Source organism: Giraffa tippelskirchi, chromosome 1, assembly GCF_054371585.1.
Source record: "Giraffa tippelskirchi isolate mGirTip1 chromosome 1, T2T-mGirTip1v1.2.pri, whole genome shotgun sequence".
NCBI classification, from domain to species: Eukaryota; Metazoa; Chordata; class Mammalia; order Artiodactyla; family Giraffidae; genus Giraffa; species Giraffa tippelskirchi.
Genome location: NC_137275.1, coordinates 186,982,709 through 187,010,436, shown reverse-complemented (window position 1 = coordinate 187,010,436; position 27,728 = coordinate 186,982,709). Strand labels below are relative to the sequence as shown.

Below are 27,728 nucleotides of genomic sequence, written 5' to 3'. Positions count from 1 at the left end.
ACATAACTCACAGAGCCCCCTCCTCTGGCTCTCACCCCTCCTCCCACCCCCTACCCCCTGCCATCCCAGCCCTGCCCTCTAGTCCCCCTCCCTCCTGCTCCCAGCCAGGGCCAGCCCCTCCCCAGCTGCATCGTCTCCTGTCTCACCCTTGCCGCTCCCCATCCTTCCCACCAGTTTTGGAAAAGTCTTGCCACTGTTTTGTTTCCCTTGCTCCCATCACCAAGCACTTTCTGGCCAGGTTCCCACCTGACCCCCGAGCCAGCGGCACCCTACTTTCTCCCCTATCCTGGATCCTCTGTCTGACCCCTGTGACTGGACCCCCATCCCAGCCCCTGCCTTCCCAGGGTGTGGGGGACAACTGTGCCTTCTGTCCCTCCTCCGGGGGCCGGCATCTCTATGTGAGCGGGCGTGTGTCTCCACAGGAAGGGGAAGAGAGAGAAACGGGAGAAGGGAGGCCAGGCTCAGATGGTGTCATTAGTAGACACTAATGCTCCTCATCAAGGCATATTAATAAACATCATGTGCCACGCGCTCTGCACAGCCGGGCGAGTGCCGGCCCAGCGGGACAGGCCCCACATTCACAGCTGAGTAATCTCCGAGCCCACGGTGCACCATTAGCCTCATGAGGCTGACCCTGCCAGGAGGCTTCCTGAGCCGATTACAGCAAAAGAGAGCCAGTGGGATGGGTTCTGAGCAAGCGGCAGCTGGGGGCAGTGTCCCCTCCCCACTCAGCCTGGGCAACAGTGACCTCGGCCCTCTCCTTCCACGCTGAACCCCAGGGAAAGGGGGCCTGTCATGACCCCTACACTCAGATGGCACCACAGGATCTCATACTATCCCATTTCCTAATTTCGTCTTCACGAGCCTGTGAGGAAACCAGGGCAGGTATCATTATCGTCGCCACCTTACAGGTATGGAGACTAAGACGCTAGGAAATTAAGTGTCTTGCTCAAAGTCATGCGGCTAATAGGTAATGACATTGGACCAGAGCCCAGGTTGCCCTTTGGAACGGCTGTGTTAACAGCTCAGTCACTGATCCCTGCTTTAACCCCACGGCACCAAATCCCTGGTTCTTGCGGAGCCAGACACCAGAACACGAAGCTCGCCTCTCTCAGCAGGACTGAGGACTTCCATTCTCCCAATGGTGGGGGATGGTCCCCTTAGCAGCAAATGGGCTACAAGGCAGGGACTGGAGTGAGCTAACTTGGGCCAAGATGCTGGCAAAATGCCCGCCTCATTGTAGGTGCCCTGCAGGAGGTGGTTCCCCTGTCTTTATGTACTGACCGTGATGTCTATATTAAATTATTGGACCTGGAGGAGGTTAGAGCAGGTAGAAGGCTGAATGGCCCGTTCTTTGTATTTATTTTTGAACGTTGCAGTCTTGTGTTGTTGCAAGGTGCAAAATTGGTTATTCACTGTGAGTATATCTCCATGGTGTTTAAAATTACAGAAGGTATTCTCCATGTGTGTATATTTGTGTGTGTGTGTTGAACATGAGAACTAGTGTTTTAATAAGATCACTATCCAAGATATAATAGTTAAAATGAAAGGAGTTGGGGAGCTAAAAATATAACATCTGAGAGATCAGGGAAATGTTCTTATGAAAAATACCCAATTCCCTACATGAGTTCAAATAAGTGAAGCGTTCTGGCAACCTGTTGTTGGTATTGAAAGCTTCTGTGTTTGTTCCATGTGTCTGGAAATGGCAGTCTTTAGCCTAAGCTGACACTGATGCATAATAATTATATTTAGCTATCAACTCATGATATTTGCTCTCAATCTATCTTAATATTTCTTGACTGTTTCTAAGTGGGACAGGTTTAATGAGACCCTACATTGTGTTCTTTTTCCCTTTTTTCCTTCCCACTCTCCTCCTAACCCTATCTTGATGCTACATCCAGAGAATGGGTGACCTGTAGCAGGCCAGAGTCAAAGAGGGGGGCAGTCCACCATCTCCTGAGGTCCAAACCAGTCTCTGAGCTTCAGAGACTCAGAGCAACTAGGGAAAGTTTTCCCAAGCAGATGGGCATCCAGCCAATGCCGACCCCAGAAGGGATAACAGGCTCAAAGCTGACACTTGTGTAACAAGAAGCTTTGGGACCCAAATGCAAAGAAGGGAACCCTGATGTTCTCAGGGCCATTATCTCTATGCAGAGTGATCCTGGGGATTCTTTCTCTCTCTAGTTTTTTTCTTCCTGAGTTTTAGATTTTTTCTGTAATGAACATACTATACTTTCATGACCAAAAACTGAAAAAGTAACAGTCCACAACAGGGATGGGCTGGAGTTTGAGGGTCCCATACTTACCTGCTCTGAGTGAGGCCATGGTCACAGGGTTCAGCTCCATCTAGATCTGACCTGCCATGTGGGCCCTGTCCCAGAGCCTAGTCCCACCCAGATTCTTTCTTGACCAGAGAGGCAGCTGACCAGCCCACTTCAATGAGGCTCCTGGGACACAGTTGCTCAGCATGTGGAAAATAGAAAAAGTCTTGCCTGGGGTCTGTGGACCCAAAGTTTGAATTGCTGATGGCTTCGATTCTCAGATATCTGAAGCATTGCCAGCCATTGAAGCTTAACCCCAGCCTACATTTCAAGCCTTAACTTGAGCTTCTTCCAGACCCACCTGTTCTTTTCATGCCTTGTTTACATATTTATGCATTGCTTATGAAACTTCCTCAACTTAAAATGCCCCTTCCTTCCCCTATCCAGTCCACTAGAAAATTGGAAAACTCCTACACACCCGTCAAAGCCCAGATGGAGTACAGCCTCCTTTCAATAGCTTTCCCTGATTACTGACCCCAAGCAGTTGCGATTTCCTTCTTCTATCCTCCTCCAGGATTTCCTATAGACTGCAATTATTTAGATGTATAATACAGTTATTTCTTTGACAGTACCTCTGCCCCACTAGATCATGTATTCCTCAATACCATAAAATGTGTCTTAATTTCTATTTCACAGACCTTCTCATTCATTGAATCTACCCATCTCCCCAGCCAGCATCCCTTGAGGCCAACTCTATGCTCAATACTGTCACATACACACAGGTGCAAGACAGCGTGGCTTCTTTGGGAACCACGCGCACCTCCACATGACCTGGAACAAAAGACTTGGACAACCTGTACTTGTTAGACACAAGCAACTTTGACCCTGGCATTGGGAAATCTTGCCTCTTAACCCAGAGACGTGGAGAGAGGTGAAGTCCCTCCCATCCGGGTAACTACTTACTCCAAGAAGCACATCAGCCACACCCCACCTCGCCCCAACCCATTTTGGCATCTGGAGACGCAGGGAAGTAACTGACTCCAGATTTGAAGCCAAACTAGGAATCACAACCCAAGGGTCCTGTTGCCAGTTGGTATGTTATACCAGAATTTGCTGGCCATCCGTGGGCATTTTCTAATGATGAAATTTGCCATGCAACCACCCTATCCTTGAAGATGCCAGAAGGAAGTCTATCAGGTCCTTGATGCTGACACTTCTTGAGGGAAACTAGTGCAAAGAAAAACTGGCCATCCTACACCCTCGAGTCTGTAAGCACTCAGCTCCCTGGAGGGCTCAGGTCTGTGCTTCCTTCTAACCACTTCCCACGGATTCCACTCCACCCGCCTCAATGGCCAACCCGCCTTTTCCCAGCCCCAGGGCAAGAAAGCAGGCCACAGGATTAATGGATCACAGGCTTCTCCTTGGAGCAGGCACAGTCTCCCTGGCGGGGTCCTCTCCAGGCGGGTGTTAGGAGGCCTGGCAGCCACAGCCCTGGAGGATCTTGGATACCAGGAGTTGTCAGTGCCTTCCCCTCACTTACCCCTTGTTGACTGCAGAATCCATAGATTGCTGGTAGCACTTTCCAGTCTTGTGCCTTTTCTTAGATCCTTTGCCACTTGGCAACTTGCAGGCAGCTGTGCAGACAGCAAGGAGAGACTCGTTCAGTACCAATGTCAGAGCCTGGAACTCTGTCCTATTTTCCTTTCTTTTCCATTCCCCCCTCCACCCCCCCACAAGTGCTCTGTTTTGCTCATTTCTCCCTCTACTCTCCCTTATCTGCATGACACCCTTCTATACCTCACCGTTCAAGTTCAGGACTCTCTCGATGGGCACCCCACCCTCTGACCCAAAGATCGCAAAGTAAAACTTCCCACTCTGACGGAGGTTTGAAGCCAGGCAGGAGAAGTGCATCCTCCTGCCCTGATGGGAAGAGGTGGTTGAAGAGATTAAATCATCTTCTCAGAAACGTGCCACAGATCCTCTGCTCAGGGGTTCAGCAAGCCCGAGTACCTGGGGCCTCCATGGATGCCCAGTTGGGTGGGCTGTTGCCTGGAGGTTGTTGAAGGGAAGTGAGGAAATGGGACCAGCTTCCCTCTTGACAGCAGCACTGAACCAGGCCCCTGCCCCACCCTCCAGACCTCACTACCCAAATCTGGCCACCACGTCTCACAGAGGCCTTACCTAAGGGGTTCCCCTGGCTGGGGCAGGGGGCATCTCTGGACCCTCCATTCTCAGGGAATGTAGCCCTCTGGCTGTACCCAAGGGAACAAGAAATAAAAGACTGAGGTGAATTTCATCTAGATGGCTCACTATTTGTGGCTTTCCAAGGGTTTAATATTTCAGGGTCCCATCCCAGCATTGGGAAGATCCCCTGGAGAAGGAAATGGCAACCCACTTCAGTATTCTTACCTGGAAATTCCATGGACAGAGGAGCCTGGCGGGCTACAGTCCACGGGGACGCAAGAGTCAGACATGACTAAAGTGACTTAGCACATACACAATATGTCAGAGACCAATTCTGTCAGGGAACTCTGGGGCCTGGCCTGGGAAGAGAGGAGGATCCAGGTCCAGACAGTAGCAGTGTGGGCTCATCAGAAGAGGCTAAGACCGAGGGACTTCCTTGGTGGTCCAGTGGTTAAGACTCTGCCTTTCAATGCAAGGGACACAGGTTCAATTCCTGGTCAGGAAACCAAGATCCCATATGCCACCAGGCAACTAAGCCTGCATGCCACAGCTACTGAGATGGCACTCCACAACCAGAGAGAAACCACAACTAAGACTCGACACCGCCAAAAATAAGTAAATAAAAAAATTCTTTAAAAGTCAGCCACCTCTGAAGGACAAAGCCTTCATTCCAAATGTGTATTGGACCCTTAAAGCTGTCTTAGCTTGGGGTCCCCCAGAAGCAGAGCCTGACAAGTATTTTAGCACAAGTAGTTCATTTTGCTGGGGACACAAGAGAGCACTAGTAAGGCAGTGGGTGAGACAGGAAAAGGAAGGTTCGTGAGCATGCAAGTTCCACTGTGGATTCCTGGAGCACTTATACACAAATTCCCATCAGTCGTTGGTTAAGAGCTGTTGCCAGGGAATTTTAACACCCCAGCACATCTGCCCTGATGCATAGGGGCTGGGGGTGAAGCAAGCTCTGGAGGCTGGTGCTGGCCCTGGGACCAGGAGAAACAGGTTGAAGGTGGAGCCAGTGAGCCAGGGCATGGGCCGGGACACTGAGAACATCTACTACCCCTCCTGTGTGCCAAGTGTCTTGAGAGGATGAAAGGATGGAAAGGATACAGCCCCTGTCCTTGAGAAGCTGAAGCTTCTCTGGGTTTCTCTCCAGTCAAATGGGGAGACCAATCTCTGCCCTTCCCATACAAGAGCTGCTGTCAGATCCATTGATTGGACAGTACCCTGGAGAATAAATACTAAAAGCTCGTTACAAATGTAAGATGGGATGGGGGGCAGCTGTCATCTTCCAGCATTGTGTTTCGTTGGGTTTTTCTTAATAATTTTATGTATTTATTTAGGCTGTGCTGGGTTTTCGTTGCCGCTCAGGCTTTTCTCTAGTTGTGGCGAGCATGCACAGAGCAGGCTACTCTGTAGTTGTGGTACTCGGGCTTCTCACTGCAGAGGCTTCTCTTGTTGCAGAGCACGGACTCTAGGGCACATGGGCTCAGTAATTGTGGCTCCCCAGCTCTAGAGCACAGGCTCAGCAGTGTGGTGCACAGGCTTAGTTGCTCCATGGCATGTGGGATCTTCCCGGGTCAGGGATTGAACCCGTGTCTCCTGCATTCGCGAGGTGGATTCTTTACTTCTGAGCCACCAGGAAAGCCCAGCACTGTGTTCTTTACTTGCCCTGAGACAAGCCCCAGTCAGAACAACCCTGGCTGAGATAGCCTGCATCACCCTGGTCCATGAAATGAGGTTGCTGCAATTCCCTGTCGAGCCCCAGCTCTTCTTAAACATCTCACGTGTTAGTTTCAAACTAGCTCAACAAGACAGGATGGGTTCTGAGGTGGGAGAGAGCTGGAAGGAAAGTCTCATGTTCTATAAACCAGGAAATTCCTCCATAGGGTCCAGAGAGTTGAGCTTCTTCTCTGTGATTAGAATAGTATGTGTCAGTTTGTGTGCCAGCTAGCTCTGTACACGCGCTTCATGCACACACATGCACATTTACACACACATGGATGCACATATGCACACATCAAGCACCAGAATCTAAGAAAGAGGGGAGACTGTCTTATATCCCGAGCATTTAAGGGTTCAACTCAGCAATTTCCCACCTCCTCCTCTCCCCCTGCTAAGAGGATGCTGAGTGTTGGGTTTCGCATTTCCAGAGGATGCTGATAAGGAAAGGAGTTGCTGTCCCAAGGCCACTGGGTCCCTGTGACTTAGAAGGGCCCAGGACATCCTCCCAAGCACACTGACCAAACACCTCTGGTGCTCCCATCCTGAAATCCCAGAATACCCATCCCAGTCTTCTCAGTGTTCTTGAGGATTAGCAGTCCAACTATTTTCATGCTGTGTGTAATTTCTGTCATTATTTCCCTTTTAAGAATCATCATTCAGACAAGTTCCTTTTGAAAATGTCCACCTGTCTCAGCTATAGTTAGGGAAAGGAAGTTTTGTCTGTGCCAGTCTTAAAGAGGAGCAGCACACCTGGGGGCCAAGAGTGGGGTAGTGGGGAACAAAAGGAAGCCCCCCCAGCGAGGCTCTTCTGCCAAAGCTCTGCTCTGCTCAGGCTTAACAGGTGTGGGGTCTGGTCCTCAAATGCTGAGCTTGTTGCCACTCTCAGGGTACTTCCCTCAGCCCAGTCTCCTCTGAATAATAGATTTCCCTCTTCTCTTCAAAATTCTCCCAAATTTTCTCCATCTCCAGAGCTTTCCAACTGTCTAAGGTGACTTTCCAGCTTTCTAAGGTGACATGTGACACTGTAAGCCATGATGATGCTTTAGGAGAGTTCATGTTTTCACATGGGACGGGGGTGGTGAGGGGGTGCGTAATCACTGCCACAGGAGCCCCAGTCCTCCAGGTAATGCTGTTCAGTCACTCAGTCAAGTCCAATTCTTTGCAACCCCACGGACTGCAGCATGCCAGGCCTCCCTGTCCTCCACTAGCCGGGTAATATCTGTATACATTAATAATCGTCTTCCTGGGACTTCCCTGGTGGTCCAATGGTTAAGACTCCACACTTCCAATGCAAGGAGTGCATGTTCAATCCCTGATCAGGCAACAAGGATCCTGCATGCCACAGGGTACTGCCAAAAAAAAATAAATACATAATGGTGGGTGGCTCAGATGGTGAAGAATCTACCTGCATTGCAGGAGACCCAGGTTCAATCTCTAGGTTGGGAAGATCCCCTGGAGAAGGAAATGGCTACCAACTCCAGCATCCTTGCCTGGAGAATCCCATAGTCAGAGGAGTCTGGCAGGCTAGAGTCCATAGGGTCGCAAAGAGTCAGACACGACTGAGCAACTAAGCCTTTCACTTTTCCCAAAACACCTCCTAGAGAAGGAATGGGATTGTCACAGTGTCTTAGAAGGAGTACTGTGGGTCCAAGGTCAAAGGGTCTGAGGCCCCCTCCTCCTAGAACATTCTGGCATTTGCTCACTCACCACTCGTGTGGTGCTAGACATGTTGTCTGAGCTCTTTTGGGGACTCAACTTGCTCACCCTTGGATCTGGTTTGCTAAGGCCCCCACCAGGTGTTAGTTCTGTGGTAGAAACTTTAAGCCCCTGAGGACAGAGCAGTTAGGGAAGGTTGATGGCCAAACGGGAGCTTAGCCAATTCCCAACCCAACTTGAATAAATACCAGCCGAGCTGACCACACTCAGGGGCCCTTCTGCCGCCTGGCCCTTTCTCAGAACTTTCCATGGTGCTTTTCCTGCCAACAAGGATCAGCATCTGTCCAAGGACAGGGTCCAGAGAGACCCTCTAGGCTCTCCAGGCCATCAGTGCTGTCTGCTCACAGCCCCTGGCAGCTGCCTCAGCCGATCTCAGGGGTGGTGGGCAGGGGAAGGCAGGCAGGAAGGGCCGCCAGTGTTACTAAGGGTTTGCATATGTCCTTGCCAAGCCGGCCCCAGCAGGCCGATGAGAAAAGACTCCCCAGGGTGAAAGGGAGGGGACGGAGAGCCTCCCCACCCTCGTGGAGGCTGCGATCAGACTTTCCACACTGCTCTGACCCTACAGGCCCAGGGCCTACCGCACCCTCGCCCCCTCCCTGTGCTTGCACCCGGAGAGAGGCCTGTTTATCACTCTGGGTGGGACCCAAGCCTGTGGGGAATTGAAAAGAAACAGCCAGCCTAGGTTGCTATTGTTTTGTTTAAACAAACCACTGGCCGAGCTGACTTGGGGAGGAATGACGGGGAGGCTGGGAGTGAGGGGGAGGCCAGGCTGGGCTGGGCTTCCCTGGCCTCAGCACCCACCTCTCCGTCCTGCTAGAGAGGCCAGGGAGCTATTTGGAGAGACCAACTGGAAGACCTCAGGTCCTCCCCGCCTCTCCTGGTAGAGAGAAGGGTATCCAGGAGAGGGGCCTCCGTTTCCCCCACACATCCTGCCACCCCAGCACTTCAGCTGCTGGCCACACCCGGGTCTCAAGCCAGCCCTAGATAAGGCCTGGCCTGATACTGGGGCAGAGGCGGTAAGCAGAGCTCGGGTCCTTCTGAGGGGCTGAATTAGAAGGCTACCTGGATGCTAATGAGCAAACAAGATGGGGTGAGGGTGAAAGCAAGGATGTCAAAAGACATGCAGGAAACAGTGGGAGGGGGGCTCAAAGTGGGGCTCCATCCCTCTGCAGTCTCCTGCCCCTTCTTCCTATTACAGGTGACCTAACTGGACATGGAGGAGCAAGGGGAGGGGAGGGTGAGGGATATTCTGGCACAAACTTGGGAAACTGCAGCCTAAGGGGGAGAACGGGAGGGGGATGGAGGGTCTGGAATGGGGGAATGGGGCTTGAGTTTCATAAAAAGGAAACCACGCTGGGGTTTGGGTCACTCAGACTCTGAGAAGCTCCACAGAGACCTGAGAAGAAATATCACATGCTCCCCTGCCCCACCCCGCCCCCACCTCCTCTCACGGGTAAGGAGCAGGGGCCGCACCAGCAGGGCTGGGTGGAAAGGTGGCCAGGGCACAGTTAGGTGTTGGCAGAACCAGAGAAGAGCCACACTAATCACCATCATTAAGGCTATAAAACCCCACACCTAGGGGCCGCAGGACTCCCTGGCATGGCCCAGGGCTCCGAGCTGTGGCACGGACCCAGGGGCCCAGCTCCAGCGCCTTTCATCTGAGCATCTCCCGGCCCTGCACAAACAGTAATTAGCACCCGCCCCCGGGATCACCTCATTATCTCACAGACACTGAGTGGAGGGGAGGGGGAAGGCAAAGGGAGCAAGGGAAGGGGGGAAACTGAGGCTGTCCCAGCCACCCAGCATGGTGGACTGAGTCCCCTCGAGCCTCAAAATCAGGCGATCCAGCCTCCTCCGGCCCTCCCTTGCCCTTCTGGCTGCTCAAGCAGCTGTTGGCCAAGTATTCTGAAGGTCCCAAAGAGAGCCCGAGAGGATGGGCAAGCAGTGAGCATGGTCAGCCCAGGCACTCCATCTGGCTGGACCCACAGACCGAGAGGAGCATCCTGGGCTCAGCCTCGGGGGACGGAGGGTGAGGGGGGATGTCTCTTCCGGAAGGGTCCTCTCAGGCTCTCCATAGATCAGGGGGTCCGTGCCTCGCCACCAGGTCATCCCCAACAATGTCTGTATCTGTCCTCTCTCCCAGACCCCCTGAGGCACCATTCTAAACCCCACGGCCTGTCCTAGCAGCATCCCCCAGGACAGCTAGACTACTTCCTCCTTTCCCATCCTGCTCTCTCAGAGAGAAAGAGAGAACTCAGCAGAGCCCACTGGGACTGAGTGAATGGTGTGGGCTTCCGCTGCCCTGGGAGTAACCCTTGCCCGTGCCTGTCTCTTATTTTCAGGGCGCCGACATGAAGATAGGGAAGATTCGGGGCCAGGAGTTAACACGTGAGTGACACCCTCCAGGGCCCCTCCCCCAGCCAGGGCAATGACAAACATCATAGCAATACAGCTTCATGGTGTGGGGAGCACAGATCCCCGAGTTCACTTGGATGTTCTGATTTAATCTTCACAACTGTCCTTTAAGGTCACTGCCATCAACATCTCCTTTATAAAGAGGAGGAGACTGAGGCATAGACCCACCTGCCCCATGTCACACAACCAGTAAGAGATGGAGCCCACATTAACTTACAGGGCTCTGCTGAGACAGAATCCGGAACCAGAACTGCCCGCCAGATGGGCTTGGTCCCCTCCCCGCTCTCTCTCAGCCCTACCATGTAGCTGCATGGACCTCCCTTTTCTCCAATCCCCTCTTCTTCCCACCCCCATCCTCACCACCAGCTCCCTGCCTCCCTTCCCTCTGGGATCCACCAGCAAGGGCAGGCCCACCACTCAGCTTGAAGCAACTGCTCCAGGGGTGAGCTGGCCTCTGCCAAAGGGTTGAGCAAGAAAAAAACCAACTGAGTTTCACAGTTCGGTGAAGCAACACAGACTCGGGCACCAGACAGGCCTGGATTCAAAGCCCAGCTCCACCACTGACTGTCAGCCTGACTTCATTGCTCAGAGCCCCAGTTTCCTCATCTAGATAATGGCCATAATACCTGCCTTCCCGAGTCGTGATGAGGATTCCAGGGATGTGCCAACCCACTCCAGTATTCCTGCCTAGAGAATCCCATGGACAGAGGAACCTGGCAGGCTACAGTCCATGGGGTCGCAGAGTCAGACACAACTGAGCGACTAACACTCGTGACTAGTGACATGGGAAAGCACCTAGCCGGGGCCTGGCCCCAAGATGCAGCTCAACAAATGTGTCCCATTCCCTTCCTCCTCATGCCTCTCAGCTCTACTTTTGGAGGGAGTTTCTTCAGGAACACCCTAGTGAGAAGGGCTTCCATCTCCATCTCCCCCGAGGACAAATTCCCAGCTGCACAGAACCACTGAGTTCCATCACTGGTCAGCAGTATTTGTGAAAAAAAAAAAAAAAAAAGTGCCTGGGCACACATGCCCACCAGTTCGTGAAAAACCCGCACCCACCCCAGTGTAGACCCTGGTTCACACAACTCACATGACTTCTGGCAGACCCTAGGTTCACACACACACACATCTGCTCTGCAATGTAAAAACCCAGGGAGGAATGAATAGTCAGGAATTCCCCTGGCTGCGAGCACGCCAGAGGCCGGAAGTGCACCATGAGGAACGCTTCCACCACCCCAAGAAGCAAGTGATTCTTGTCTAACTGATGATCAGGAGAGGGAGGTGGCCATCATGTACCAATGCTCCATCCCACCAGCAGCATCCTTGCAAACACTCCATCCCCACCCACCCCTCAGAAGGTGCTTGGTTCCTTGGAAAGAAAGATGAAGGGAGCAGAAGGGAGGGAAAAGAGGCACCACACTCTTGGAAGGAGGCCCAGCTGGAACAGTCTGCAGAAGTCCGACCCGCAAAACCCCGGGGCCCTGCATAAACTTAGGGGAAGGATGAGAGATGTCCCCACTCCACATCTCCCCCTCAACAAAGAGTGCCTCTCGCACAAAGAGCAAAAGGAGGGGAGATGGGCACTCTCCTCCGGAAGAGCCTGAGTCAGCTCCCGGTGCCCCAAGCACCCAGATCCTACAGCTTCCATGATCAAACCTTTGAACCGAGTCCCACCCACCCCCGTAACCACTTCCAGATCCTCCGGATCCAGCCAAAAAATTGGCTTCTTTGGGGATTGAGTTCATAAGGAAATGCTGAGAAAATAAATAAAAATCCCCTGCCAAACACACTCTCAGAGGAAGATGGGGTTTCTCTTGAGGCAGGAAATCCATCAGGATAGACCAAAGCGGAAAGGGGACAACACCAACACCCACGGGTCCGGAAAGGCCCAAGAGTCCGGCCAGCACCCAAGACCTTCAAACTGCCCACACCTCCTCCTCCCCCCACCACCCCAAATAGCGCGCTTCTTAAATGAAGCGACTGAAGATGAGATTCTGCCCAAGATAAAGCCTGATGGTCTGCAGTATGTGGACCCGCCCTCCCCCCATAACTGGGACCCCAGGAGGGTCAGCGAGGACCATGAAAAGGACCAAGACTGACTCTTTGCCCCCTGCCCAGAGCAGCCAGGAGCCCTTGTGTACTGGGGCACATGGAGCCCACCCTCTCTCCTTTTTCTTCCCATAGCCTACCAGCCTCCCTCCCCACCAGCACGCAGTGGCTTACATCGCTACCAGTTCTTTGTCTATCTTCAGGAAGGAAGGGCCATCTCTCTCCATCCCAAAGAAAACAAAACTCGAGGTAAGACCTTCCATTCTTCAAAACTGGGGTGAATTCTGGGGTGGAAGTGAATGGTTCGAGCATTTGTGGGCAAGTTGGGACCTTAAGTCTCCCCATGAGCCTTAGAGTGTTAGTCACTCAGTTATGTCTGACTCTTTGCAACTCCATGAACTATAGCCTGCCATGGGATTCTCCAGGCAAGAATACTGGAGTGGGTTGCCATTCCCTTCTCCAGGAGATCTTCCTGACCCAGGAATTGAACCCGGGTCTCCTGACTTGCAGGCAGATTCTTTACCGTCTGAGCCACCAGGGAAGTCCATGAGCCTCGGAGGCCAGAGTCAAAGGGTGTGGTGTCTCTTGAGAATAAACCGAGATGAGTGTCCTCAAAGATATGTTGACATCAGACATGGTCTCCCCCTAGAAGACAGTTCCATCATCCCTGATGGAGGCTTTAGTTGGGTAGGTGGATCTATAAGGCAGGGTCCCAAAGGGGGTAACTAGAGTCAAAGAAAGAAGCATCTCCCCCAGTAGCTTCAAATGGCATGTGCGGGCAGCTACCCCACAGCACTTCTGCATATAATTATACCCAGTAATTGAGTCTGATCTGGGCAAGATGCCCCTGGAATGCCATCCTGCCGGTCTGTCTTCATCGGTCCTTAATTGCTCTGTGCCATCTCAGTGGTGGGGCAGAGACATCCCTGGCCATGCCCCCTTTTTGGCTTCTCTGAGCAGCCCTCCCAGCACTCTCCAGAGGACCCTGAACCTGCAGCTCCCCAGTGGTTAACCCAGCCTGCATGGCCTTGGTCGTCCTACCACCAGAGCTGAGGCCCTGAAGGAGCTGGGGACACCTGGCTACTGAGATGTGATGTCACAGGTGACTCGCCTGACCCTGTGAGGGCCATGCCCCCTCTCTGAACCTAAGATTTCTCTTCAGGAATGTGGGAAATAATGTGATCCCTGTGCACTGTATGTATGTCTCACACCCCGTTTTAGGGAAGGGAAGAGAATGTGGAATGCACGGCTGCCAATTTGGGAGGACAAAGGGCACATCCCCCAGGCTGACAGAAGGGTGAGTGGGTGGGTGGGTGTCATCAGCCATTTCCTCTCACCCAGTGATCCTAACCAACCTCCACCCACTGGGAAGCCAGAGAAGGTATTGTCACAAGCCTCCTGCCTCAGGCCCCAGAGGAGAGGAGGGGAGTGTGGAGCCCTTCAGATGTGCCGAGCAGGGTCCACCAATCACAGGTGGCTCCAGGCCACCCTGGAAGTGGAGCTGGTACAACCTTTCCACCAGTGAACCTTCCCCAGGTGCCCCCAGCGCCTCACCAATCTGTAAATCTGTTCAAACAGCTTTGCCAGAGACACAGTTTCAAGTTTGGATACAAAGAGAGAAGGGAAAGAAAAATGTTTCTTGCCCAGGCCAAGATCAGTTTCTCCAGTTCCCTAGGCCCCTGTCTCATCATGAAGCCCCTTCCACAAGTCCTGGTACTGTGATTTTCCAGGGGGGCTGGAAACCAGCACCTCAGCCTACAATGTTTATGTGACATGGGAGTCGAATAAAGTAACACAGTGCCTTCAAGGTCCACATTAAACATTAGGGTCTCAGTGCCGGTGCCCTGGGCAGGATAATGCTCAGACAGTCCCCGAAGGGCCCTCCAGCGGGCCAAGTGCTCTTCCTGGATGAGAGAGGGATGGAGGCAGGAGGAGCATTAGGCGATGCCCAGAGGAGCTGCGAAAGGGGTGGAGGAGGAGAGGTGCATGCACCAAAGACCTTTGCCACCCCTTGCACAGCTTGTCCTCCAGAGCCATCGGTGCCTTTCTTATGACAGCAGCAGCAGGCAATGAAACTGCAAGCCCTTTGGGCCTGAAACTTATTATTCGTCCCCTTTGGATCTTTGCCAAAGCCATGGTTTTTTGTGCATCCCCACTGACACTCCCTTCCATCGCCGTGAAAACTTTGGAACTGGACTTGCCACCAGGCAGAGTCCCTTCGGCTTCCATATGCTGTTTTGCTTAATGCCGGCAATGGAGACAGTAAAATTATTCTGGCAGATGAAGGTTCCCAGGTTCCAGTCCCACCATGTGATGTCTTCCACGTGCCCTGTGCTAAGGGCTTTGGAGGGAACACGATCCAGGGCACAGGAAAAGTTCCCTGCCCTCAAGGGGCTTACAATCTCCTTTGGAAATACTCAAATAACAATGCAGAGCAGAGTATAATTAAGCACTTAATTGTGTGTTTCTGGCTGGAAGGACACCCAGAGCTCCAGTGGACTTAGGGACAGTCCTGTCCCTTTCCAGTTTCCCTTTCCCTCCAGGATGACACACCTTCTTCAGCTGGGAAGAGTGAAAAGTATTTTACTGCAGGGTGATGAAACATTGATTTCTAGTCTCTACCTGGTGATTTGACTTCTCAGAAAGTCAGCTAATGTCTCTGGGCCCGGATTTCCTCATTTAGAAAACAAAGGGTTGGATCTTCAATCCACAGTGTCCTGAGGCCGCTTGGAGGAGGCCCAGTGTAGACCGGCTCAGGAGAAGGAAGAGATTTGAATCCTTGAGTGAAGGAGAAAAGGGTGCTCTGGACTGGGGAAACCGCAGAGGCAAAGCTTATTTTCAAAAGTGAGAAGGGCTTCCCTGGTGGTCCAGTGGTTGGGAATCCACCTCCCAGTGAGGACACGGGTTTGATCCCTGGTCCGGGAATATCCCACATACCACGGAACAACTAACCCGGGAGCCACAACTACTGAAGCCAGTGTGCCTTAGAGCAACAAGATGCTGGATCTTGTTGTACTCCACAACAAGAGGAGCCACCACAATGAGAAGCCCGCTCCCCACAACTAGAGAAAAGCCTGAGCTGCAACGAAGACCCAGCACAGCAAGCACAGACTAGAATGAGAGGACAGAAGGCCATTGGGGGCCTAGAGGTGTGTGGCCTGGATGAGCCCAGGGCTGACTGCAAAAGCAGAAGCCCCCATATGTGCATTTCCCAAGGCCAGGCAGTCTCTGAAACATTTGCACAGTGCCAGGGGGTCTCTGGGCACCCCAAGCTGGACCAGCCCTCAGGAGTCCAGGACAAGGAGCCTTGCCCATGAACACGGGCCCTGGGGCTTACTTTGATCTAGTTTTCTTTCCATGGAGGGAGGTGGGGAGTCCCAGGGTATGTGTGCCATAGCCAATCCTGGTTAACTGACCCCTGGATGAACAGAGAGGAGCAGCATCCAGAGGCTGGAGGGGAGAGGTCAGTATGCAAGAGCCCATGTAGAAGGGCATCCATGGGGGATGGTTAACTTGACTCAGTCCTTGGGGGTTGCCTCTCACGCTGGGACTTAGCTGTGAATGACAAGATTCAATGAGAAGGAAGCATGAGATTATTCTTCTTGAACTTATATGACTGTTTGGGGGGTTGGGATTGGTGGGGGAGGTGGCATTGTTCAGAGTCAGGGGCCCAACCCTCTCCAGGATTCCTCTTTGTCCTGTGACCCCAGGATGACATACGAGGGGTCAGCAGCTGGGAGATCTCAACATCCAAATGCCCGCTGTCCAATGTTGGACAAGCCACCTCACCTCCCTGGGCCTCAGTATCTTCATTATCAAGAGAAGGGATTGATCTAGCTCGTCTACCCCTGAATGACCCTCAACAGATTTGCTTCTGGCTCACGGAACTCTCCCACCTGCCAGTTTCACCAGACAAATCTGGGCGAGATTCACCCCGCCAGTCCCATGGGCTTCTGGGCGGAGGCCTTTTGTCAGAGCCAGGGCCACTGGGACCACTGCTGGAAGAGGATCTGGGCCCACCTCGCTTCTAGTGTGTGAAGTCCTGCCTTTCCACAGCTCCTTCCTCCCTGTGCCACTTTCCACATCATGATTCAGCAGTGCCTTCTGCATCCACTCAGGTGATGCTCAGTGTCAAGTGTGTTCGAGTGGGTGCCGTGGGTACAGAAGTATATCCCTGCTGCTGAGGATGTGTGGAGTAACCCGGCAAATCTCTGCAGACACTAGGAGCTCCCAGAGAGTGGAGGGAGACAGTCACATCGCTTGATCATGTTGTTGTTGTTGCTGTTGTTCATTCACTAAGTCATGTCCGACACTTTCACGACCCCATAGAGATAGCCCATCAGGCGCCTCCATCCACAGGGTTCTCAAGGCAAGAATACTAGAGTGGGTTGCCATTTGACCACATCCTAAATGGAGGAGAATGCTGAGGCTGATAGAGCCTGAAACGGTGCCCTCTGACAAGGGCTGACCCAGTTTCACTGACATTTGTCCCAAAGGCCACACTTCACCTTCTCAGATTTGGAACTGGCGTTATCTTGGGTCTATAAGACACAGGACCTTCTCAGATTTGGAACTGGCATTACCTTGGGTCTATAAGACACAGGACTTGCCCCCTTGGCCTCCCAGTTTGACTCCCCTCCCTCAGGTCTAATCTCCAACCCCCCCCCCATCCTCCTCACCCAAAGCCTAGAATCCGGTCCCTGGGCTCATCTGGGTTTCCTGATAGTTTCTCTGCACATGGTCCTCACGGCAGTCTTGGATTTAGCCCTAGACTTCCAGGTACTAGAGGAACCAACTGAATGCTTTGAGGGGCCTTTTCTGCAGAGAGCCCACACTCGATACCTTGTTTCACACCCTTTTGGGCCACACGCTGCCATAACACCCATTAACCCCTGCTTCTTCATTCATGTCCATCTGCCCACCAGCTCACCCAGCAATGGATTTGCCTCTGCCTGCCAATCTGGGCAGAACATTTGCCCCCTTCCCCCACAGCAGGACCACCTTTAAACCTTCAGGACACCAGTCCATGGCGCCTCTCAAAATTCCCCCGAGGGCCTGTTTTCTCTCAGTCAGTGAGAAGTCCACCCCTGTCAGTGCCACCCCTGCCCTCTCCTGCTCCTATTGCATGCTCACATGCTCACAAAACACCTAGTTGTATGTCCTCAGTCACCTGCATTTTCTGTATTTTTCTTCTGTATTTTTTACATTTTCCTCTTGCTGGCTCCCACTTCCACCACTCTTGAGAGCCCCTTGGACTGCAAAGATCAAACAAGTCAATAATAAAGGAAATCAACCTAAATATTCATTGGAAGGACTGTTGCTGAAGCTCTAATACTTGGGCCACCTGATGCAAAGAGCTGACTCATTGGAAAAAAAAACCCGATGCTAGGAAAGATTGAAGGCAGAAGGAGAAGGGGGCACCTGAGGATGAGATGATTGGATGGCATCACCAAGTCAATGGGCATGAGTTTGAGAAAACTCCAGAAGATAGTGGAGAACAGGGAAGCCTGGTGTGCTGCAGTCCATGGGGTCACAAAAAGTCAGACACGACTGAGCAACTGAACAGCAACAACTTCCACCACAAGACTCTCTAGTCTCTTCCTTGAAGAAAGAGCTCAGGTCTGTCTTATATTCCCTTTTTGCCACCTGTCCCTGGGCGCAGCCCTCTGTGGACTTTGAATCAATGAGTGTGTTTGTATAGAAGGCACACTCACAGATAACCATTCACACACACACACACACACACACACACACACACACACACAAACACAGGGATCTGCACATTCTCACACCCCCAGTTCACAAACACACCTCACGTTCAACTTCCTTTAACACCTGCTAAGACAGCCGCTTCTGTGAGCACTCTGCCCGCAAATGACCATTTTGGTGTCCACAGCCACCCTGTCCCAGCCTCCCTATCAGCCTGCCCTGCCCCTCCCCCACCACCCAACCACGTGGAGTAGGCAGCGCAGTGACCACCATGCCCCCTACCAACCCCAGGGCAGAGGAGGAAATCAGGGCCCAGAATGGTGAGTGGCTTGCTTGGCTAAGAGTCTGCAGTTCATAGCAAGATCATTTTCTTCTGCATTCTAGGCCAAGGATCTTGGCAACAGTTTACCCACATTCCGTCTCCCCCGACCCAGACCACCAGACTTCTGGGCCCTGGTGTGGGGTCTGAGGGGGAGCAAAGCCATCCACTGCCCTAGGTGTCTTGGCGATGCCCCCACACACCCCTCCTCTGGAGGAAGGCTGTGACCCCGCCCCACGTGGAGACTTCAGCTCTAGGAGCTGTGGTCTGTGCCCTGCCACACCTCAGGCACCTTGCCCAGGGATGCCACGAGCCGGCCTCACACGCCTCAGAGTGAGCCGGGGAATCCCCTCTGCCACAGTTGGCTCCTCAAGCCTCTCCAAGGCCATGCACAGGCCCAGAATCGTGCCACAGCACCAGGGGGACTAACAGGCCAGGCCAGGCTGGGTCTGCCTGACCACGGGAGCCTGGGGGACCTGCAGGGAGATTTCTCCTTGCAGAACAGGATGAGAGGAGAAGAGGAGGGTCCCTGGGCTCCAGACCAGACAGCTAGAATCTTGCTCCCCAGCACCACAGGTGGCTGAATGGAGCCGCCTCTGGGTGAGCCACCCACCCACAGGGGTCAGAGAGGAGGGACAGGCAGAGACTTGCCACACCGTGGGGCTTAAGTCTTGCCTGTGGCATCTGAAGGCCTGTGGAGCTCTGTGGGTGAGTGAGGTAAGGGTGCTATGGGGAAATATTTGAAAGCCCAGGGCCAAGGACACAAAGGCAGCGTCCACAGTAGGCAGCATCCATGGTGAGGGTCCGAGGCTGGCAGGGGATCCACCAGGCCCGGTGGCAGTGAGGGGAGACCCAGTGCAAGCCAAGCAGCAGCGAAGAGAGTGCTGCCTAGAGAGCAGCCCAAACACACAGACAGACACAAACACACACAACCCACTGCAAAACAGCCCCTCCCCGCCCCCCGTGACCTCCCATGGTGGTTCACCTGGCCAGGCCCCAGGAGCCCGGGGGCCCAGCCCCTGAGTCACTGTGTGGGCTTGTGTCAGGCAGCCCTCTTCTGCCTCCAAAGGGCCCCACCCACCTGGCAGAGCGGGTAGGACTGGGGGCCTGGCAGCAGCCCAGGTGAGGCCATGCTGGGCAACTCTCAGACAGGCGCCCTGGCTCGGAACCGCCTGCCACCACCACAGGCCCCAGGCACCCTCTTCCAGAACACACCCCAGTCAAGCCCAGCATCAGCCGTCCCAAGCTGTACTGAACAGATCATCCGGAAACCGCAGATAATCCCAACTTTCACCCAGAACTCCAGCCAGCCATCACCATTACCAAATACTGTAATTTATAACTGGGGGCTCAGTGGACAGTTTGGAGTCTACTCTCTTCTCAGTCCCTTACCCACACCTACCCCCCAACCCCAAATGCACGATGGAGGGAGGAGCCTGGTGATCCACTTACTGGGTAATTAGGAATCGCACTTCCGCTCGCCAGCTCTCAAAGGTTCTCCTTTCCACCTTGGAAAAACCCCCTGACATCCCCACCCTCTTACTCCCGCCAAAGTCATAGTGGTCCCCTCTGCCCTGAGCCTCTCAAGTCAGCAGGATCAGCTACTCAGCAAATATTCTCCAGGAGTAATTGGATGTGATGGAACGAGGGCTTTTCAGCTCCCGAGTGGAAGTCTCTGGATGTCATTTAACGGCACAAAAAAATAAAAGGCTCAGGCCTCCCGCCCACCACCGCCAGGACATCATTAATCTCATCAGAAAGGCATCAGCGCTACCCTCACGGCAGCCAGCCCCACGCAGAGCCAGACAAATTACAGACCTGAGCTGGGCACTCAGTGGGACGCTTATTAGGCTGGTGTTCAATTTTTGTCTTTCCTTCAGGGCCACTGTCTCCTGACAGGAAAGCACTTGTATCCCTGAGCAAAGGGAGGGCAGCCGGAGGCTGGGGAATAGGGTGGCTATCTCAGTTAGACGAAGCTCACCGGCCTGGGGTGACGGGGAGGCTCTGAGCCAGGCACCACGAGGCCATGAGTCCCAGCAGAGGCTGAGGGGGGCCAATCCCAAGGTTTAGAGCCCTGTCCCTTTCCCCAGTCAACCTGAATGGGGCCCTCCCTCCCAGAGAGAGGGGAACACCTGACGGTCCACTGAGGACCAAATGACAAGGCAAGTGGGAGCAAGTGGGACACACGGGGAGCGCCGCTCTGTGCGATAGGGAAGTCTAAAGGGCGAGTCTGGTGGAGATACTCCGGGACCCCTATGGGGGATTGGAACTCATCTCCTGAGGCTGCACAGTGTGCAGTGGAGAGGCCATCCCACAAAGGCCTAGCTTGTTATTAGTCCAATGAATTTTTGTTTGGTTTTGTTTCATTTTTTAAAGCAGTTTCTTTTCTTTCTTTTAAATTTTGGCTGTGCTGAGTCTTCCTGAGGCATGTGGGTTTTTTCTACTTGTGGCACCTGGGCTCAGTAGTTGTGGCACGGGCTTAGTTGCCCCTCCACGCATGGGATCCTAGTTCCCTGACCAGGGATGGTACCTGAGTCCCCCTGCACTGGAAGGTGGATTCCTAACTGCTGGGCCAACAGGGAAGTCCCTAATACAGTGTTGATCATCCTATATTATAAAGTTGTCAAGGGCAGGAGTAGGGCCTGGAGCAAGTAACCCTCCACCACTCCTGGCAGCGCCCAGAAGCAGCTGTCAGTGTTGGCAGGGGGAGGGGGGGGCGGCTGGATCCCAGGGTCTGAGATTCCTTCAGCTCAGAGCTTCTGAATTCTGGCCCAGGTGCTGTCTGCCCAGTTCTCACAAATCCTGGTGGGTGGGTGTTGCTACGCTAGTGTAGCATCACTTTCTCAGTCTCTTGCATGAGTGCTCAGTCACTCAGTCGTGTCCAGCTCTTTGTGACCCCATGTACCGCAGCCCACCAGGCTCCTCTGTCCATGTGATTTCCCAGGCAAGAAAACTGGAGTGGGTTGCCATTTTCTTCTCCAGGGGTTCTTCCCAACCCAGGGATCGAACCCAGGTCTCCTGCATTGGCAGGAAGATGCTTTACCACCTGCTGAACCACCTGCCTCTTAAACCCTGACAGGCTAGATGGTGGCGGGGGTGGGGGAGGTCCATTCCCTGTGATGAACCACTCCCAAGCAGTGGTAAGCCAGCCCCACAGATCTGGAAAGCTGGGAGTGAAGAGATGGACTGTCAGGGCCATTCCCGAACATTCCAGCCTTGCCATCCCGAAGACTCAAATTCATAGGATGAGTCTCTGAAGCTTGGAGCTTGTCTCCCATTTGTCCCCCTGTCAGGGGACACTCACCTCCTCCCAGTGTTTGGTAGAGAGGCTCAGAACACCCCCTCCCCATGGCTTTAGATGAGATGACCTAACTCCCCCCGCTCCCCACCTCCCAGCCCATGTCTGGAACATCTCTAAGATCTGTTGTTGTTGAGTTGGTAAGTTGATAAAGTTGTGTCCGACTCTTTCCGAACCCATGGACTATAGCCCACCAGACTCCTCTGTCCATGGAATTCTCCACACAAGAATACTGGAGTGGATTGCCATCAAGGGATCTTCCCTACCCAGGGATCAAACCTGGGTCTCCTGTGTCGGCAGGTGGATTCTTTACCACTGAGCCACAAGGGAAACCCAACGTTTAACATATCTCATAGCTAACACCTTTCCCATCAGCACCACACAATAAGTGAGCAAATGGCCTCTGTGTGTGGTTTTGCTGGGTAAGAACAGCACCCCCTAGGGTTATGCAGGGACCACCCAGCACATCCTCTGCCACAGCCCTGTCCTGAGGAGACCAGGGGCCCCTGTGTTCCAGCCATTGGCTCGGGAGCTGCCCTCCTCCTTTCTCCCTGCAGCCGGAGCCCTCGTGCCACAGAGACCTGAGAAGTACACTGGCCAGTCCTGTCCCAGGCAGAGCTGGTCCAGGGTGGGTCCGGGCACAAGGGGCGTGGCCTGGTACTAGGGGCGTGGCCTGAGCAAGCCGGCCGGCCGCCCCTCCCTGCAGGGCAGCCCTCCGAAGCAACTACCATGCAGGATGGGGCTTTCCTCCGCGGGGGCGACCACAGAAGCCACAGCCTCCCAGCTCCTCAAACAGCTCAGAGGGCCTGACTCACCCCCTCTTCCTTCTAGAACTTGCACAGGGTCAGTTCCTCTCGCCTTCTGTGGCAGGAAACGGAGGTGTAAGGAGTCACGGCCAAGCAAGGGGAGGAGGCCGCCAAGGCTAGCAGCCCGGCACTAGGTGCCTCTGCTGAGGGATGCGGCTGGTTTGAGAAGCTGCCCAAGAAACCCGAGAACCCCAGGGATGTCGGCAATGGGACCCAGAAGGCGCATCCCCGCCCCAGACTCCATCGAGGGAGCAGACTGCTGGAGAGCTGAGCAAGGTCTCCCTGGGTGCAGGGGGATTTCTTTCTGCCAGCTTGCCCTGATCTTGTGATGAGTTTCAATTCCTTCCCTGCCTCGGGTTTCCTTCCTGCCGTGCTCTGTGGGGAAGGTCCCCTTGTCTCCGTGCCAGCCACACACCAGTTCACCCATGACCCTTTCCCTGGTGCATACACATACACACATACAAGCTTGCATGCACATGTACATGCACACACACACCCCTTCCCAGGGTCGTGACACTACAATTCTTTTCCAGCCAGCCTGGCTCCCTGGGGGCAGAGGCCACAGACAGGCGAGCACCTGCTCTCTCCTCACTCCCTCCCTCCCATCCTAGTGGAAAGCAGCCCCCCACCCCACCCCCAATCCCCAGCAGTGGGTCTTCATCTCAGGCCACTGCCCTCCCCCAAGAGAAGTCCTGAAACACCTGTTTTCTAGCCCTCAAAAGCCCAATTTGAATGCACACAGAGCCAGATAAGACTTGGGACACCCGTGGTGGCCCTTTTCCTGAAGTGTGTGTGTTACTTGCTCAGTCATGTCTAATTCTTCGCAAACCTATGGACTGTAGGCCACCAGACTCCTCTGTCCATGGGATTCTCCAAGCAAGAATACTGGAGTGGGGTGCCATTCCCTTCTCCAAGGGATCTTCCCGACCCAAGGATTAAATCCAGGTCTCCTGCATCAGCAGGCGGAGTCTTCACCATCTAACCCACCAAGGAAGCCCTCCTTTTCCCCCATCCATTCCCCTAAAAGCTTTTTCACCAAATCTGGCCCTATGACCCCATTATCCCATCTGTGCATTGAGAATAAAAACAGTCTTCTCCCCTTGTGGGGCTTCTCTGATAGCTCAGTTGGTAAAGACTCCACCTGCAATGTAGGAGACCCTGATTCAATTCCTGGGTCAGGAAGAACTGCTGGAGAAGTGATAGGCTACCCACTCCAGTTTTCCTGGGTTTCCCTTGTGGCTCAGCTAACAAAGAATCCGCCTGCAATGCAGGAGACCTGGGTTCAATCCCTGGGTTGGGAAGATCCCGGAGAAGGGAAAGGCTACCCACTCCAGTATTCTGGCCTGGAAAATTCCAGTATTCTGTGTTGCAAAGAGTCAGATACAACCGAGCGACTTTCACTTTCACTTTTCTTTCCTTGTGAGGATTAAGTGAGTATGTGAGTTCCTATAACTGTGCCTAGCACATAGGAAGCACTATATTGGTGTTCTTGTTATTATTATTTTGTACTTGGCTGCACCGGGTCTTAGTTTCGACATGTGTGATCTTAGTTTCCTGACCAGGGATGGAACCCAGGCCCCTTGCATTGAGAGCACAGAGTCTTAGCTACAGGACCATCATGGAAGTCCCCATGTTATTGGTATTATTTCCAAATCATTGTTTTGTTTGGATTAAAAATTGTCCTCTCCTTGAGAACATCTTTGAAATGCCAACAGCTGGTGGAGGGCAGGTGGCAGAGAGAGGGGACTTGCTTTCTTCATTGCTAAAAATGGAGATGGATGCAGTCAAAGGGCCACAGGTGGTTGAAGGGGCAGCTCAGGGAGGAATTCTAGGCTGCCAGCCCCCCACCTCATCCTCCTGGTGTGGGGGATAAATAAATATTGGGTTGGCCAGAAAAATTCATTCAGGTTTTCTGTATGAGCATATGGAAAAACCAGAACGAACTTTTTGAGCAACCCAATAAATACATTAAATAGGTAAGTAAATGTGTGCTCAGTCATGTCCGACTCTCTGCAACTCTATGGACTATAGCCCACCAGGCTCCTCTGTCCTTATAGGATGCTCAATTCAGTTTGAGTTTCAGATAAACAAGGAATAATTTGTTAGTATAAGTCTGGGCCAAGCAATATGTGGGACACACTTGCACTAACAGAGGATTCGTTGTTCCTCTGAAATTCAAATAGAACTGGGCAACCTGTATTTTATCTGGCAACCATCCACCAAGGGTGCTTGAGGCCCAGGGTTTGGGAAACAGGAGCGTGGGAATATGCCACTGACCACTTCCTGAAGCCCCTCCCCTGTGCCCGGGGCCTTGCCCTCCTTGCCCTGCTGCTAGGCCTGTTCACACTTGCCCTAAAAGATGCACCTCCCTCCCCCCATGGCCCTGTTCTCTCCCCCTGGAGAAGGCCCCCTCTGAACGGGGCACCCACTGGACTTCCCCAGGGTCCAGGCTGAGACGTCTTGTCCACTCTCCACTCCCCTTCAGGATCTAGGTCCTCAGGGCAAGGAGAAGTGGCCTGGCCATGTGCCCTGCCTTTCATCTGTGTCACCACCGGGGAAGAAGCCCTGTCACACGAGGTTTCTTGGGACTGGGGAGGAGGTGGCCAGGCTGGCTTCTGGAGAAGAGATTGGAAGAAATGGCATAGACACTTCTGCCAATCCTAGCCTTGGCAACAGGGGTGACCGGGTATGAAGAAAAGCGGCATTCAGACCACAGTCACGAGGTCAGGGGAGCTTGCAGGAAAAGATGGGTGGGAGGCAGAAGTAGGCAGCCCACCTGACCAGACATTTCCTTTCTGCACACGAATGAGAAGGCAGAGTTGTGCCAAATAAAGGCCTGAAGAAAGAGATTAAAGGCCATCCTTGACTCAGTCCAGACTCTTGGTCCCCATTGTCCTCTGGGAAGTATCCTTTCCAGATGCTGCTAATGTCCAGGGCTTCCCCTGCAGCCAGGAGCCAGCGGGCACCCCAGACACCTACTGCCCTCAGACCAAGGGCCAGGGTCACCACTTGCTATCTCTATTCCCCAGAACTGGCTTCCTTCTAGGGCCCCTGCCTATTCTCAAGTCCACAGTTCTATCTCATCACCTCCCCGTGGTCTGTTTGTCCTTCCAGGATCTTGGAAAATGGAAAAATTTCTGAGCCGCTTCCACCTGACCGAACCTGAAGCCAACACCCAGTTCATGACCCAACATTATCTGGATGTGCTAAATCGCCAGAACCCAGGGGTAGTAAGCAATGAGACCACGGACAAACCTGAACCGAAATAACTGCCTGCCAGACCTCAAGCTTCACATTGCCGGTGTGTCCACGGTGCTCATCACCCGTGGTCTAGGTATGGACTCCCCCTCTCCGGGTATGGAACCCTCTTTCTCTTCCAAATTAAAAAAAAATCATCTAGGGCTTAATGGTTGGATGTTTTGTTTCCAAACCTGTCCTCCTTCCAAAACCAACAGGTGGAAATCCTTCGACGTCCAGCACTGGGGCTGGGGGAACTCCTGTAAAATGCAAGTGGTTGGTGGAGAGTAGGGTGGGATGGAGCAACAGGCAAGAGGTGGGAGTCTCTAGCCTTGAATGGTCATTGAGGCACCATGTGACCTTGAGCAAGTCACTTACCCTCCATAAAATTCCGCTTCCTCAGTTGTGAAATTGAAAGAGGAAGAAGGGAAAGGGGGTGGTTGGTTTATCACTGTGGCCCTTCCCAGTTCTGAACATTCATTTCACAAACACTGTCAGCACATGGTATGTGCCTGACCTCGGGCCAAGGTGCTGGGGATTCACATGTGACAAGGGCAGGCCCAACATGAGGCTTGTTTCATGGAGCTTCCAGTTCATGACGGGAGGGCAAACTTCTTCATCAGATGACCACAGGCAAATTCCAGCAAATGTGGCAAGTGCTATGAGGGGGTAGAGGGGACCTGATTTGTGATGGGGGGTGGGGGGGTGGTCAAGGCTTGGTAACGCCTCTCTTTCCTGAGGAAGTCATGTTTCACTTCAAGGCTGAGAAGTGGGGTAGGGGTTAACTATGAGTGGAGACAGGGACAGAGAGGAGACACGACACCTCCCAGCTCCAGTGGCTGATGGGGCAATGAAAGGCCAAAACCATGGCCACCTGGACAGATGGACAAAGACCAGAACAGGTCAGGCCTTGCAGTCATGTTCACATCTGTACCCTGGAAGTGATGGGGAATCGTGAAATGACAAATAGATTGGAGGGGAGAAAGCACATGGTCTGATGTCTGCTTTTAGAAAGCTGTGAAGAAACTGATTGGTCTGCACAGGAAGGATTTTCGGAATCTTGACAGCCCTTGGATATCCTCTGAAAGTCTCGGCTTTCCCACCCCAAAATCCCTTGGAGGCACCTCTGTGCCAAGGTCTCATTCACAGGCTAAACCCTGGTTCCTCAACTCCCCCCACCCCCAACTCCAACCCCCCACCCTCTCAACAAGACCCTCTGCTCAGTTTCCCTCCCATGAGTTAATTACTACTCCCTCCTTGGCTAGAATACAGCAAGATGGGTGATTCACGCATGCAGAGTGCCTGAGATCCCCAGATGAAAGGGGCAGGCTGCAACCAGGCCCGGGGTTATTACCTTCCTAAAGCTGTGCCCTGCGTTAGCTGGAAGGCAAGGGGCCCTGGCCAACCCCTCGGCCCAGCACACTCTTTACTAGTGGGAAGATTTTAGTGATTGTTGTTGTTGCTCAGTTGCTCAGTCATGTCCAATTCTTTGTGACTTGGACCATGGACTTGCAGCACACCAGGCTTCCCTGTCCTTCACTATCTCCTAGAGTTTGTTCAAACTCGTGTCCATTGAGTCAGTGATGTCATCCAACCATCTCATCCTCTGTTGCCCCTTCTCCTCCTTCCTTCAATCTTTCCCAGCATCAGTGTCTTTTCCATGGGGATCTGAAAAAGAGCAGGAGGTGGGAGACTGAGTGTGTGATGGGAAGGGATTGGATGATGTTCCCCCCCAACCCCTCCCTGCCCCCACATCTGTAGATTCAGCTCTCCACCCAGGTGATGGACAGCAAGCTCTTGTTCTGTAGAGCAGCCTTTGTTTGACACCATCCCAAGTAGTAGGAACTCCCCACTCCATTCTAGGCCACCAGGCAGGCTTGTCAGCAGAGCTACACGAAGCAGCCAAAGGAAATGTCGGTTTGCAGTGTCACAGAAGGCAGCCCTTGAAGGGATTCTTTGGATATGTGTGAACCTCCCTCCCTCTGGGCCCTTCTCCCCACAGCCCCCACCTC

At 53.2% G+C, this 27,728-nt stretch overlaps 1 protein-coding gene across 2 annotated transcripts in view; it reads left to right on the top strand.

Annotated features, from left to right (window-relative positions):
* PEBP4 (phosphatidylethanolamine binding protein 4) overlaps positions 1-25,886 on the top strand; it is a 227,137-nt gene extending 201,251 nt beyond the window's left edge. For both annotated transcript variants that reach the window (XM_081514923.1, XM_081514933.1), the window contains exons 5-7: positions 10,226-10,271; positions 12,483-12,596; positions 25,594-25,886. In XM_081514923.1, the coding sequence (XP_081371049.1) occupies positions 10,226-10,271; positions 12,483-12,596; positions 25,594-25,748 (315 nt within the window). In that variant the 3' untranslated portion in view covers positions 25,749-25,886. The remainder of the gene's footprint in view (positions 1-10,225; positions 10,272-12,482; positions 12,597-25,593) is intronic.
* The last annotated feature ends 1,842 nt before the right edge of the window (positions 25,887-27,728 follow it).